Source organism: Entelurus aequoreus, linkage group LG05, assembly GCF_033978785.1.
Source record: "Entelurus aequoreus isolate RoL-2023_Sb linkage group LG05, RoL_Eaeq_v1.1, whole genome shotgun sequence".
NCBI lineage: Eukaryota > Metazoa > Chordata > Actinopteri > Syngnathiformes > Syngnathidae > Entelurus > Entelurus aequoreus.
In genome coordinates this window covers 17,306,549-17,322,781 of record NC_084735.1, presented here as the reverse complement: position 1 = coordinate 17,322,781, position 16,233 = coordinate 17,306,549, and the positions used below count along the sequence as shown (strand labels likewise).

The window sequence follows — 16,233 nt, the reverse complement described above, 5'->3', positions numbered from 1 at the left end:
CCGCTTAATCCCTTCGGGGTCGCGGGGGGCGCTGGAGCCTATCTCAGCTACAATCGGGCGGAAGGCGGGGTACACCCTGGACAAGTCGCCACCTCATCGCAGGGCCAACACAGATAGACAGACAACATTCAAACTCACATTCACACACTAGGGCCAATTTAGTTTTGCCAATCAACCTATCCCCAGGTCATTATCATTATATTATTAGTAGTGCATCTCCTCGGGCTTAAGCCTTCCCCTGTCTTTAAAATCTAGTGACGCCTCTGTTTCTAACTTTAATAGAGGGTTCCTTGAACGCACCACAGTTACGGACAATGAGATGCAAAAGTGAAACCTGTGCATAACTTTCTACTATGCTGCCACAGATAAATGTATTATATGTTTAGGTTTTTTTTTATATCAGCTCATCCTGTAGGTGTGTAGGGGTGTAGTAGGTGTGGTAGTCTTAGACATTCTTAGTTTGAATCAAGCAACCTCATAACTGAACAGCTATATTTATTTCATGTATGATTCCATATTTCAATGAGAAGGAAAAAAAAACACTTTACAAAAGCCCCGGGGCCCCCCTGTGCTTGGGGCCCAGGTACAACATCCCCACTTACCCCGTCGTCCTACCACTTCAACGCCTCTGAAGATGTGTTATGTTGTACGTTTAACTGTTCCATTGATCATGGTGCATTTGTACTTCTTATTTGAAAATAACTCAACTGTAATACAAATGTACTTTGAATGAATAAAGTAACACATTGGCCATTCCAACAAATCAATTTGTGTGCCCAATAAATAAATTGTATCGCATCACAATAAAAATAACTGTAAAAGATATATAATTTTTTATCAAGCTAATGTCCTGCACATCGATCTGATGCCATAGTTCATGAGTACAATTAAAAATAATAATTTAAACGATCTTCAACACTAACAATAACATTTGTTTTCATTACCATGAAATATAATACAAACCCCGTTTCCATATGAGTTGGGAAATTGTGTTAGATGTAAATATAAACGGAATACAATGACTTGCAAATCATTGTATTCCGTTTATATTTACCACCACATGCAGGTTTTCCGGGATACAAGCTCTCTCTGGGCTTATTGTTATGCTTTAGGTCACGATCAAAAATGTGGGTTACAAGCCTCCCCGCAGCTAGTCGACGTAGCAATTGTCCCAGGGAACCCCGTAAGATCCGATCAAAACATTCGCTTGCGCTCGCTAGCAGAGATGAACATAACTTTGTTTTCCAAGCATGGGAAGGAAGAAAGTGAGTGTGAAGGACAGTGTTGAGAAGAAGTGGATTATATGTATTGAATTAAATAAATAAATCATCAAAAAAAGACTGAGGTGTGTGTGTTGCTGACTTAGCTAAGCAGTATCACGGCTACAATAAAATGAGTCCATAACGCCAGCCAAGGACATTAAAATAATTTCTAACAGCGGACATTTATCCATGAAAATAAGGAGAAGCTGCTGATGGTGTGTTTTACAGAGACGCAGCTGGAAGGAGATACCAGAGAAGTCCACTGTCCAAGGTAAATGCTGTACATTATTATGATATTACTTCCCAACCCTACTGTAGTTGTTTGTACTACATGATCTTGTGTTGTTTCAGAAGTGTGTTTCTCTTATTAAAAAGCATGGTACATGTTAAAATTGTGCTGTTTTTTGGGGGGCGCAGAATGTTTTTTCATGAAGAACAACGTGAGTCGAGATTAATTTTGGGTTACGATATCTTTCATAGAACCAATTAAACTCTTAAAGCTATAGGTACCACCCTTGTGAATCCTACACACACATAGTTCACACACTAAGAGTTCTGACTTAGTCCTGTTCGCCCAACACATTTAACCTGACTCTCGCCAGATCCTTGTAGTTTGCTGAGCTCCACACAAGGATCTGGACTCGAGGGCATTGCAAACTCCTTCAAGATAGCAAAAAATAATGAATCAATCAGGATCGCCGGGCGGGATTTCATAGATGTGACGTAGCGCCAAAGCGACTGTTTGATTCAAACAACAATGGCGGCACGGAGCAAGGACTGGTGTGCTAAAATCGATTCTGCATATTTTCATTGCACTCACGACATTGATCGTCTACTGACATTGCTGCGTTGTTTCAGTAAAAGTTCTCAAACTTTTCGCTCTGTCGTTATCCAATTTGTCGGCTGTTCTGTTTTGAATTTCCCAGCGTCGCTCTCATCAGCATCACGGGTTGATTTGGATGTGAGTGGTTGAAGTAGCACGTCATTCAAGATAACGGACAAGTGGTTTATCCAATCACATACAATGATTTTTTTTAACAAGGCCCCGCCTTCTGAAATACATCTCCTATTGAGAAGTCCCAGATCCTTGTGTGGAGCTCAGCAAACTACAAGGATCTGGCGAGAGTCAGGTTACAAGACATACACCTACTCAGTGACCTAGTGTTGTGAGTTCAAACCCCGGCCGAGTCATACCAAAGACTATAAAAGTGGGACCCATTACCTCCCTACTTGGCACTCAGCATCAAGGGTTGGAATTGGGGATTAAATCACCAAAAATGATTCCCGGGCGCAGCCACCGCTGCTGCTCACTGCTCCCCTCACCTCCTAGGGGGTGAACAAGGGGATGGGTCAAATGCAGAGGATAGATTTCACCACACCTAGTGTGTGTGTGACTATTATTGGTACTTTAACTTTAATTACCCTCTCTGAAAAATGTGGAATATTCCACGGGTCGCGGGAAGTTACATCCTTCAGATATTCTGCAGGCTACGGGAAGACCCAAAGAAAATCCACTCATTTATTTTTTTCTATATATTCCATTTTATTTCAACTATGACTGATTGGGTAGGCGGTGGGTAAACATCAGCACATTCCCGAAATGTTTTTTTTTGCTATTTTTTTTTTTAGGTTTTGTTGTATTTGCAAATGATATGCGTAACGCTCACTCCTGGTGCTCAAATGAGTCATTTAATTCCGTTGGAACGTTATACAACAATACAATAAAGTTGCCTGAAATGGCAAATGCATATTTTGAGTGGTTCTAAATGAGCTTTATCACATTTAGAGCTGACAAAAGACAGACGTTTACATTTATTTTGGAGTTAACACAAATAAATGGCAGTGATTCAGTAGAAATACACATCTATTTACTCATAATATCTGAAAGTACGGTAAAAAGTATTTAGTATCTTATTAACATGTTTGTTATTAAGATGTTGTTATTATTGTCAGACTTTCCATTGCAATTTTAAAGCTATCAGCCTGATGTGATGCATACGTTTTTATGAATTAGTTTGTTTACAAAGTCTAGTAAGTATAGTTGAGTCGTGATATTTGACACCTTTTTAAAGCATTACAACTGTTAGACAGGTTTAAAACAACCTTTTATGGCCCAAAAAAAAGCTTTTGGAAAGTAGTTTGCTAGCAAGCTTACCGACACTCTATTTTGGGGAAGTCATTTCCTGGTATGGTCACATGACTGTCACATGATCTAAAGTGTTTCCTTGATGCCTTCCAGGATAGAATGTATTCTAATGAGAGCAGGACATTCCTGTGAAAGTGTCAAAATATACAGTTGGCATCAGTACTTTTACACATTTTAATTATTTCAATTGGTCTATTGAAACACAGTAGATGATGACAATAAATGTACAAATGAAATTAAAAAAAAGGCTATCACTTGTTCTGGAAGATCCATTTTTAAAAAGCAATGTAGAAAATGAACGATCAAGCAACTTCACAATCACCACTCAGAACATTAAATATAACAGATGTTGTTTCTTCAGAACAAAAATGACCGAATCCTGTTTGAGTACAAAACAGTGGAAAATGGTTTCCCCGCGTGTTCAAAATGTTCACATAAAATCTTTGCTTCGTGTCTTTTTCAAATCTCATCTCCTTCAAAATGTTTATCCTCCTTTAGAAAAGTCGACGTTGGCTTATGTGTTCCAAAGTCATCGTCTGTTGAGAAGCGTTATTCATCACGCTCCTCAGTCATCCGACATGACAACAACAATCAGACGGTAAAGGAATGAATGCAGACAGGAAGAGCCGCCATTGTCTTTGTTGGTGCCTGAAAAACAGAACAAAATATACAAATCTTCAAACATTTTTTTTTTTTTTAATAATGGAGGACAGAAAGGAAGATTATTCCAAGTTGATTCCTGAAAAAAGCTTAAGAGTATCTCAGATATGTTGTCTGTGTGGAAGAAACATGCCAATTTTTTTGTTCCACCCGAGAACCTTAGAGTCACAAGTATTGTGCAGACTTCAAGTGGAAAATCAAGTATTTCAATAACCGTTTCTGTAAATGTGCACCTTAGTTAACGACCCATCACTTTTATGGTTGGTTTATTGTAAAAAAAAAAAAGTCAGAATGTCCAGAAAATTAAATAAGAGTTATAAACCAATTTGCTTGTTGTGTCAAAGATTAAAAAAACAAAAAAACAAGTATCATCTGATACTTGTTTTTTTTGCTCATGTCCGACCGATATCGGCCGATAAAAATTATTATTGTCCTATACAAAGTCAGTGAAACCTTGGATGTACACAGAACAAGAATTATGATGAACATCTTGAACCTTATTTTTTCCTTTTTTAATTTTTTTTTTGAGACAAAGATTATTTATGTATTTAATATTTGTATGCTTACTATGGTATATTGTTTATTTATTATTTATTTGTTCACTGTTCTTTTACAGAGAACAAGGAAATTGGGATAAAATTGCTATGGTATGAATAGGGGTAAGATTAAATAAGCTCTGCTTCTTCCTACTCCTTTTCGGACGTGCTGTAATGAAACAACTGGAAATATGTGATGCATTACATTGTATCATATGCATGTTCCAAATAAACTGAAACTGAACTGAACTGAACATTTGTCCTTTATCCATCCATCCATTTTCTACCGCTTATTCCCTTCGGGGTGGCGGGGGGCGCTGGAGCCTATCTCAGCTACAATCGGGCGGAAGGCATGGTACACCCTGGACAAGTCGCCACCTCATCACAGATTTGTCCTTTATTTCCTACTAAAAATCAAGTGTTCTGGCCCACACAGACCAGTTCTGTCCCTTTGAGAAAGCAGTCGTCCCTGGCAACGTTGCGCTTCAAATTGTGTGACTTCACTTTTTTATTAAAGCAAATGTTATGTACTTTTAGCCTAAATTAAGGTTTATATGTAATACTGAATAGTAAGTGTCTTAAGTTTGTATTATCACAGTATTGTAGTGAACCAGAGGTGGGGAGGAACATGCTATTTACTCCGTTACATTTTATTACTGTGTGTATTTTTTGGATAAATTGTACTTGTCAGTCATTTTATTACAACTTACTTTTTACCTTTACTTTATTATTTTTTTCTGTGAAGAAGAAACATTACTTTTACTCAGTTACATTGCGTTTCATTCCAATCACTACATTTATTCATAGCATAACTATATTTATCTATAGTCCATTGATTACTGCTTGCAAAGACTTGTAGAGACTTCTTATGTCACATGACTCTGTTTCACCAATCCAACGTGAGCACTATAGTAACGTGTGACTCCATTTTACCAATCAGAGGGAGCCTGGCAGTCACATGACCGCGCTCAAACGACCCACTGTAAAAAGTGACATGACGTCATCTTCAATGTTTACTTGCAAACTAGGACAAATAACTTTTATATCATGTGCTGTCATCTGTGGCAGTAGAAATGTTCACATTTCAGCCTACAAGAGTTTCACTTTTAACTGGAGAAACGTGTTATGGTAAGAAGTTATTTATTTTTTTATGTTTTAGCTGCACATATGCTAACATTAGCCCTGTTATAATGTCAGAAGTAACTGTCAAATGTGCATCTTTTGTACAGTAGGGAAGGTATTTATATGGCCCCATTCCTGGGTGAAGGAGAGTTATTCATTTTGCAATGCAGTCTGTTGAAAATTATGGAAAGCGCCACTCTACCTAGGAACTGACGCTGTGGTCAACGTTGGAATTGCCACAAAACACATTTCAAGATATTCAACACTTTACTGCCGATTGGCGGATAAAAGGGATAGTGCAGTCCCCAATTAGTAATGTTTCATGTGTCAGGTACACCGCAACAATTGGGGCCATATTAATCCCTTCCTACTGTATGTAATTAATTAGTGGATAAATGGTCTGTATTTATATAGCGCTTTACTCTACCTAGGATGATATCTATAGCGCTTTACATTATACATGACATTCACACACTGATGGCGGAAGCTGCCATGCAAGGCGCTAACAACCATGGATCAGGAGCAAGGGCGAAGTGTCTTGCCCAAAAACACAACAGCCGTGATTGGGATGGTGGAAGCTGGAATCGAACATGGAACCCTCAAGTTGCTACTAAATACATCAAAAGTTACCCATCAGTTACTCAGTACTAGTGTAGTTTTTTCACTAAATACTTAACTTAATCAAATGGAAATCTGGATTTTTGTTTGTTACATTCTGTTTCTGTTACAATAAACCAACCTTAAAAGTGGATGCACTGTTCATATCTTTGTAAGATGGTATACTTACAAATATTTATTTTTCAAATCATCTCATCAACTTTGTTCCCGTGCTCGTCAAAAAGTCAAGCAAAACATTTCCAGAAAAGTTGTTGTTGATGAACTCTCCCAAAAGGCCAAGTTTTGTTGTAAACATTGGTACTGATTCTGTGCTCTGTAAAGCTAAAGCCAGCATAAAAAGCCTCGATGTTTTAAAGCAGGGCTTTCGGAAAAATATTTCCAAGGACAAATCAAAGGATGGGCAAGGAGCATTTTGATATTTAAGATTGATATAAACCGGCTTGCATTTGAGCTTTGTGGCACAGCATATTATCGCCATCATGATACAGTACGACGACAAGGGCGTGAATAAAAGTATGTCTGGGGTTTAAAAACATGCGATTAATCACAAAATAATCCCATGAATCATTTATCCAATTAATTCCTGTGATCCTTTACCTTAACCACGGGTGTGTTGTTATGCGATCAGTGATCAGGGGATTTTTTGGGCGATTCATTGCAAAGAATCTGAATTCAAAAGTGTGATTAATCCGATTAAAAGCTCAATTGTTTGACAGCATTATGTTTACATCGTCTGTTAGTTGTCAGAAAGTAGATATGATAACAGCCTGCATCTTAGCTTATCTGTGACTAAGTGTGTTATTATTATTTTCCATCCATTTTCTACCGCTTGTCCCTTTTGGGGTGGCGGGGGGTGCTGGAGCCTATCTCAGCTGCATTCGGGCGGAAGGCGGGGTACACCCTGGACAAGTCGCCACCTCATTACAGGGCCAAGACAGATAAGACAACATTCACACTCACATTCACACACTGCACACCAAATCAGATTTTTTTTTTTGCCAGTGTAAACGCTCCAAAGCGCTTCGAATCTGATCTTTTTGCATCAGATTCGGGCCACATCAGGAATTAGTCTGAATCTGATCTTTTTTTTTTTAAATGCGACTTTTACATCAGCTTTAGGCGAGCTATGTCATGTGTGTGCGCAGCTTGATCACTTTCCCTTTTGCAATTCTCTTCTTCTTCCTCCTACAGTTGTTTTCCATCATCTGCCTACTTGCTTGACACAACAGTCACAGCACAAACCCACGAACACGCTGATCTGTGTCTTCTCGTGTAGCAGCGACTTTCTTGTTTAATTATGAAATCCGGTGTTCTGTCAAAATGAGCCGCTTCGTCAAAAAAAGCTACCAGCCGTGCCTATTGATTGATATTGAGCTGCTGCTGAATTAAGAAGTTATACCTTAAGAGTCTAAATTAAATATACAATTAAAATAATCATTTACTTGTAGCGCTAGTGACGGGTCAACCTCCTGTCAACGCCCTTTGTTTTCGCTTTATCAAACTGCGCATAAAAGTGACGTTGAGGCCACTTTGGGGCGTGTTTACACTGGAGTCTGATTAAGACACATTTTACTTGCAGTGTAAACAGTCAACTGGAAAAAATGTTGATTGGCCTGCAGTGTAAACATAGTGAAACGTAACAAGCTATGGGCCACAAATGTACTGACACTCCTGCTTCGGAGCATCAACTTCTGCACTTAGCCATCCACCATTTCGGTACAGTCTATCCTCCTGACAGTCAGCGTCCACTGCAGTGGACATTGGTGGACACGTTAAACAAGTCTATGTTGAAAAAATGTGTGACCATAAAGAAATAGACCACGTACCAATGTCCACTGTAGTGGACATTTTGTGACACGTACACCAGGTTTATGTTCCAAATTGTGTAGCTTTGACAAGATATACACATGTCCATTGGAGTAGACAATTATGGAAATGCACAACAGGCCAGTAATCTGACATTTGTATATCTGACAAAAGAAATAGGCCACTATCAATTAGAGATATTATCGGCCGATAAATGCTTTAAAATGTAATATCGGAAATGATCGGTATCGTTTATTTTTTTTATCTGTATCATTTTAAAAAAAAACATTTTTTTAATTAAATCAACATAAAAAAACAAGATACACTTACAATTAGTGCACCAACCCAAAAAACCTCCCTCCCCCATTTACACTCATTCACACAGAAGGGTTGTTTCTTTCTGTTATTAATATTCTGGTTCCTACATTATATATCAATATATATCAATACAGTGTGCAAGGGATACAGTCCGTAAGCACACATGATTGCGCGTGCTGCTGATCCACTAATAGTACTAACCTTTAACAGTTAATTTTAATCATTTTCATTAATTACTAGTTTCTAAGTAACTGTTTTTATATTGTTTTACTTTCTTTTTTATTCAAGAAAATGTTTTTAATTTATTTATCTTATTTTATTTTATTAATTAAAAAAGAAGGACCTTATCTTCACCATACCTGGTTGTCCAAATTATGCATAATAATGTGTTAATTCCATGATTGTATATATCGGTATCGGTTGATATCGGTATCGGTTGATATCAGTATCAGTAATTAAAGAGTTGGACAATATCGGAATATCGGATATTGGCAAAAAGCCATTATCGGACATCCCTACTATCAATCAAAGTTTACTTATATAGCCCTAAATCACGAGTGTCTCAAAGGGCTGCACAAGCCACAACGATCCCACATCAGGGCAAGAAAAAAAAAAAATTGTCCATTGCAGTGGACATTTCTGGACATACACAAAAGGTTAGATGTCCACTATAGTGGACATTTTTTTGACACGCACAACAGGCTGATAATCTGAAATTTGTAAATCTGACAAAAGAAATAGGCCACATACCAATGTCCACTGCAGTGGACATGCACATGTCTATTTTCCGAAATGCGTACCTTTGACAAAAGAAATGGCTCATATACAAATGTCCACTGCAGTGGACATTGTCTGTCAGGAAATTGAAAAGTGTGGCTAATGTGTGTGTAAATGGTTCATAGTGTGATTGTTTGTGGTTGATCGGCGACTCGTCTGGGATAGGCTCCAGCTCACCCGTGGCCCTAATCAGCAGAAGCAGTATAGAAAAGTGATGAATGGATGAAATAACACATTTATCGCATTGCCTTCCAAGCCAAACTATTTAGTAAAACAAAGCCTTTTTTTTTTTGCCTTTGCTTTAATATCATTGTCTAAAATGATTGGGATCCTTTTGTCAAATGTAATAACTCCATAGTCGCTCCACACTGTAAAAGCTTGCATTCATTCCGGTGCATGTGAAGTTAGCGGCAGTGTCATTTACTTCCTGTTTGAGTCAGACATTTTCCACGTGAAGGATTCGAGCGAGTCTACTCCAGTTCTTCCCGGCGCTCCATGCTCAGCTCTCTCCTTGCCGCTCCCACGCAAGACGGCATGGGGCTCCCCCTGTTGGTGTCATTCTCCCCATCCTCCTCCTCTTCCTCCTCCTCCTCCTCCATTCCTTCCTCCTCCTCGTCCTCGTCCTCCTCCTCCTCCTCGTCCTCCGTACCATCCATGGAGTCGTCGGCTCCGAGCATGGCTTGCTGCATGGCCAGGGTGGCAGAGTCTGACGACAGCGACTGGAGGCTGTCCAGGCTGAGAGGGTCTGATCACAGGTGGAAGCGTTGATATCAATTAACGTCATCACCGCAACTTTGTGTGTGCACATTTGACATCCCATCAGCCCTCTCTCTCTCTTTTTGGTGTCCTATACCCAAGACCGACTCATTTTGATAACACAAAGCCAACACTGGCACCTAGTGGTTGAATTGATGTTTTCATGTAAAAGATAAGCCAACCATTCTTCACATCTTGGACTAAACTCTTTCACTTGTGATACGATACTGATATTGCAGCCTTGACTATTGGCTGATACACATATTGATCTCAGCACAAATAAGACATACTTGTATCTATATTTTGTAGTGTGGAATGCTCGAAAATGCTTGATCAAGTGATGTGAGCTTCATTTCAGTTTGTCCTAGGTGTGTTGCCGTAGTCAGGAAGTAGTCGTAACAATAGAAGATTAAAGATTAAAGTACCAATGATTGTCACACACACACCAGATGTGGTGAAATTTGTCCTCTGCATTTGACCCATCCCCTTGGGGAATTGCATTTGTGTACAAATATTGGGCTCTTTAACTTAATCAAAATTCTGCAAGCAAGTAATAACCTGTGATTAATGATGATGAATCCAAATTCAAAAGTGTGATTAATCTGATTAAAAAATTATAATAATTTGACAGCACTAATCTTAACATTATTATGAGTTATTAGTTTCCACATTTAAATTTACTGTCCTTCCATAATGCTTTTTGGCTCCATTTTCAGCCACTGTGCTGAAAATATGAAGATATGACTTGTCACATCGCAGCCTTGAATTAGAGATTAAAAATGTAATTAACACGATTAAAAAACACAACACGCTCGATATTAATCACAATTACCAGGATTATTTGACACCCCTAAGTCTGTTACTTTTAGTTAAAGTTAAAGTACCACTGATAGTCACACACACACTAGGTGTGGTGAAATTACCCTCTGCATTTGACTCATCCCCTTGTTCCACCCCCTGGGAGGTGAGGGGAGCAGTGAGCAGCAGCGGTGGCTGTTTTTTGGTGATTTAACCCCCAATTCCAACCCTTGATGCTGAGTGCCAAGCAGGGAGGTAATGGGTCCCATTTTTATAGTTGTTGTTTTTCTGATATCGGATCACGACACTCCTTTTCAAAATATGTGATATTAACTATACATCCATCCATCCATTTTCTACCGCTTGTCCCTTTTGGAGTCGCGGGGGGTGCTGGAGCCTATCTCAGCTGCGTTCGGGCGGTAGGCGGGGTACACCCTGGACAAGTCGCCACCTCATCGCAGTGATATTAACTAATATTTTGGAACACTTTTTTCCGAGTCAACAAATAAAATCCCTCTAGTCCAGGGTATGAAACAATGTCAGCCATAAAAAATGTTTTTAAAATGTAAAGAAAAAGTTGACGTGCACTTACTGTCTGAGTTGTTCCCCAGCTGAGATCTGTGTGTCTGCAGAACTCCAGCAACAATGGAGTCTGGCCAGAATCGCTGTGTGGGACGATGCTGGGACTTCATCTTCTTTGCTTTGGGAGCTGGGTCAGGGTTGCTGGCATCTAACATAGGCTGGAGGATACGCCGTCGAGCATTGATGAACCTGAAAGGGAATGTGAAAAAGGGGGGCTTACGCGTGGACGTTTTTGTGATTTAATGACATGTCTATGATGTCCACTATAGATTTCTGTGATACTTTATACAACCAGGAGATGGCAGCACCTGGCAATTCTTGTGCTGTCTACAAATTCAAGGCACTCGACTTCATTCATGTTCTACATCTTATCTTGTTCAGTCAGGGTCACACTGTGGTTGGAGGCCATACCAGCTGACTTTAGACAAGAGGTGATATATATACATCCCAGTCAAAGGAGGAACAAGGGGTTCAAACACTGAACCTCCTGGCTGTGAGCCAGATGTGCTAACCATCAGAGGTGTAGTATTACCTGTGGGAAGCTGAACTCCTTGCCATTGCAGATATGGGAAAACAATTTGCAGTTTCATTGTACTACGTTTGCGCTGTTAGGGTTTTTCATTCTAAAATACACTTGGGATGGGCAATATGGAATAAAACCTTTATCAGCATATACTGTATATTGCAGCCTCCTGCGATAACGATATATTATTTAGTGTACAAATGATGATAGAACCATTACAAAATGGGTTACAAAGTTTCCTAATTTGGCTGCTAACTTATGTTGAAACAAAGACTATTAAAATGGGACCCATTACCTCTCTGCTTGGCACTCAGCATCAAGGGTTGGAATCGGGGGTTAAATCACCAAAAATGATTCCCGAGCGCGGCCACCGCTGCTGCTCACTGCTCTCTTCACCTCCCAGGGGGTGGAACAAGGGGATGGGTCAAATGCAGAGGGTAATTTCACCACACCTAGTGTGGGTGTGTGTGTGTGTGTGTGTGTGTGTGTGTGTGTGTGTGTGTGTGTGTGTGTGTGTGTGTGTGTGTGTGTGTGTGTGTGAGACTATCAGTAGTACTAGTTTTTATTGCATCAAATTTGGTTGTGTTATTTTCTCAAAACTATGAATAGTCTACTTGCTAATTTACTGTTAATATCTCATTATTTTCTGTTGTAATGTTTAATCTACACTTCTGTTAAAGTGTAATAAACCCTTATTCCTATGTTGTTTGGATACTTTATATTCGTTTTGGGCAATACTACAAATTTGGGTAATCGATACAATACCAAGTAGTAATAAGACCAATACTGATACTTACATTTTTTAAAATCATTGAATGATTACAATTTACTATAATCAGACAAAACACAGAATGGCAGAGTAATAATATCAATTAATATTTGAGAATATGTCCTTATTCCCTTTTATTACATACAATATTTGGAGCAAAAATAATCCATCCATCCATCCATTTTCTACCGCTTATTCCCTTCGGGGTCGCGGGGGGCGCTGGAGCCTATCTCAGCTACAATCGGGCAGAAGGCGGGGTACACCCTGGACAAGTCGCCACCTCATCGCAGGGCCAGCAAAAATAATGTCAATAATAATTTTTGGCTCTGATTTAAATATTTTGGCTTTTGCACCTAAAGTCCTCCTGTATTCTTGGACTTATTTCCTGAGTTTGTAAACAATAATAAAAAACTACCAAAAGATGGTGCAATAATAAAAAAAATACTGATCTAATCACTGTAGTTTTGACCATATTCTGATACTACACTTGTCGTATCGTATCCTTACTGTCGATTTTTGTATCGATCCGCCCACCTCTATTACTGTAACATTCAAGGGCTCTAGCTTATCAGTTAGCATGGCCTCTTGTGTCTTGTGTCGGTGTGTAGTATGGCAAGTTTAGCTATTTCTCGTCCTCCAGTGACAATGGTACTTAGTTTATTTTCCGCCAAGTAGGGGAGGATTAGTGACTCGCGCTGTGGCGCTACATTAGCTAGGATGCTACATTGCCTTGAGAACGCAATTGTTCGTTTGTTGCTGTCAAATTTGCTGACACAGCTAGAATATGTCATCAACATGCATCGTCACGATATGGCAACAGTATTAAACGCTCTATCGTCAGCCAAATTTATATCATTTATATAGCATATATATCGCACAACCGTAGTCCAAATCTCACCAAACTTGTCCCTGCTGCGAAAAAACATTTGTGGTATTGATATTTTAGTATCAATCACTACGGCTGTGAAAACTAATACAAACATTAAGAACATTAAAACCATAGTAGCACAAATGTGACAGTAAACACAACACAAAGCCAGCACAAATGGTTGGGACACGTTTGGTGAGATTTTGACAAAATGGGGACTCTGTGTGAATAATAAAAAAGCTATGGAGATGATATCAGTAGAAAAACTGCATTCAGATTTGCTAATAATGAGTCATACCTTGAAATATGGGATCCATGATGTGAGTTTTTTTTAACAATTCAATAAATCTAAAATAGTAGACTTTTTCTTCCTTGTGTTGAATAATGACTACAGTGTGGTTGTCAGGTGTATGAGATGCAATGCAAGCTGGCGATGGACATAAGTGATCATAATAAAGATGATACATATTGTTCTGTCACTGCAATTAATTTAGTTTGTAATAACTATTATTTAAATCCTTACTGTATCGGCCTTTCCAAGCTTTCCAGGTTCTAAACCAAAGGCCGTGGGCTGAGCCAGGACAGGTGGTGCACTTTCATACGCACTTCCGACTACAACTTAAGTCTCAAAAAATAGCTTTATTTTCAAAAAAGGTCTTCTTTCCAACCATCCATCCAAGGTTAACAAAAACAACTTTAACTACCTACAAAGCTATATACAAAACTAAGGCTCAAGTGTTGCGTAGTGGTCAAAAACTGTTTTCACCGCCAGTCTCTCCACATTTGTCCAATCAGTTTCACCTGTGCACCCCTATATGCTTTCGTCACAGGTGCTATAAATGACGCTTTCTAATTCAATAAATTAACTTAACAATAACAACTTTACAATACATCAAAACATATTTTCATGACAATTCAAAAAATAAATATTTTTACTTAATTTACGCAGTACTAGAGAAATATAAATAACACAAAAATGGCTACCAAAACCACAATGACCACCACCAAAGTGCAGTAGCACAATAGGCCTAAATACTCATCAAACACCACCACCAAAGTAGAGTAGCGCAGTAGCCCCAAGTATTCATCAAACAACAAAGAATTAATTTAACTTAATGTATGCAGGACTACAGAAATATAAATAACACAAAAATGGCTACCACGATTACTATTGCTATTGATACTGTTGTTGCTATACATTTTTTATTTTACTTTTTTTTTTTTAGTATTTTAGTATAGGTCTGTATATCTTTATCCTAGGTATTGCAAAACTGGGATTGGGTTGAAGTTGTTCTATTTTGTTTTATCAGACTGATAGAGATTTTCAGTGATTTTTATAAATAAAATTAATATCCATCCACCCATCTATTTTCTACCGCTTGTCGCGGCGGGTGCTGAAGCCTATTTCAGCTGCATTCAGGCGGAAGGTGGGGTAGACCCTGGACAATATTTTCGGTATATTAGATGGAATTTTTACCTAAAAAATATTTTCGGTACATTATATGGAATTTTTACCTAAAAAATATTTTCGGTACATTAGATGGAATTTTTACCTAAAAAATTCCACCTAATATACCGAAAATATTTTCTGATTACAAGAAAATTTGAAAAGTAAAATTCAAAGTTGATAAAAAAAAGAACAGAAAATAGCAACGTTAAACCATAATGGAATATATATATATATATATATATATATATATATATATATATATATATATATATATATATATATATATATATATATAAATATATATATATATATATATATATATATATATATATATATATATATATATATATATATATATATATATATATATATATATATATATATATATATATATATATATATATTTATTTATTTATTTTTGACAGCGCAAAACAGTACAAGTGTTTTGGTCATGTTTGGATTTGGACAAGGTGGGGGTCATTGGGGCACAAACAGACTGCATTATTATTTTGATATCTGCAATGGCGAGGTGGGGCCAACATCACACAGGTCACACGCCTACCTACACGTATTCGTAATCTGAATTGTTAAGTGTGCAATATTGTAAGGCAGAGGAAGAGCAGACCGGGAGTCAAGGTTAGTGACAATGCCAAGAAGAAGTCAGAGCTTGAAAAACGTATTTTGTCATTAAAGCCTTGTGTTTGTTAACAATTGGCCTACCTGTTGTTTACACTAAAAGTAAGCAGTTTTACTTCCCATATTGTACCCAAATCCACTCACCAGGCTTGCACAGTGCATTTTCTCAAACAGTAAATAAAACAAAATAGAAATGTGACGACTATGCTATCTTACCAGTTATTCACTTGCAAAAGGGTTAAGCTTGTCTGTGCAGCAATCTGCCTTTTCTCATCCTCTGTCGGGTACGGATGCTAAAAGTAGAAGACAACATTTGGCATGAGTCACTTTGCTTTGCAGCTCCAAACACAAGAGCAAGACGTTTCACCATAAGATGCTGAAAGAGCCAAGAGCGCATGATGTTGGTGGCCTGTTTGGGGAGGACTCCTCTCTTGTTCCTCGACTTCTTGTCCTCACTATCCAGTAGTGCTGACAAATCAACATTTACCTAAGGAGACAAGTGACACGCGAGTGGATTGCGGGGGTTAAATTAAGGTTACCACGGAAACACGGGAAGACAACCAATTGCTGATCGTTGTTCTGCGACAAGGGCAGAAACACCTCCGA

The 16,233-nt window shown here is 38.4% G+C and overlaps 1 protein-coding gene across 1 annotated transcript in view; it reads right to left on the bottom strand.

Moving 5' to 3' along the window:
- LOC133649921 (uncharacterized) overlaps window positions 1–16,233 on the bottom strand; it is a 334,795-nt gene that overhangs the window by 48,426 nt on the left and 270,136 nt on the right. The window contains exons 10-13 of the mRNA XM_062046641.1: window positions 15,995–16,114; window positions 15,844–15,920; window positions 11,392–11,570; window positions 9,720–9,990 (exon numbers count right to left, since the gene is read on the bottom strand). Of these exons, the coding sequence (XP_061902625.1) occupies window positions 9,720–9,990; window positions 11,392–11,570; window positions 15,844–15,920; window positions 15,995–16,114 (647 nt within the window). The remainder of the gene's footprint in view (window positions 1–9,719; window positions 9,991–11,391; window positions 11,571–15,843; window positions 15,921–15,994; window positions 16,115–16,233) is intronic.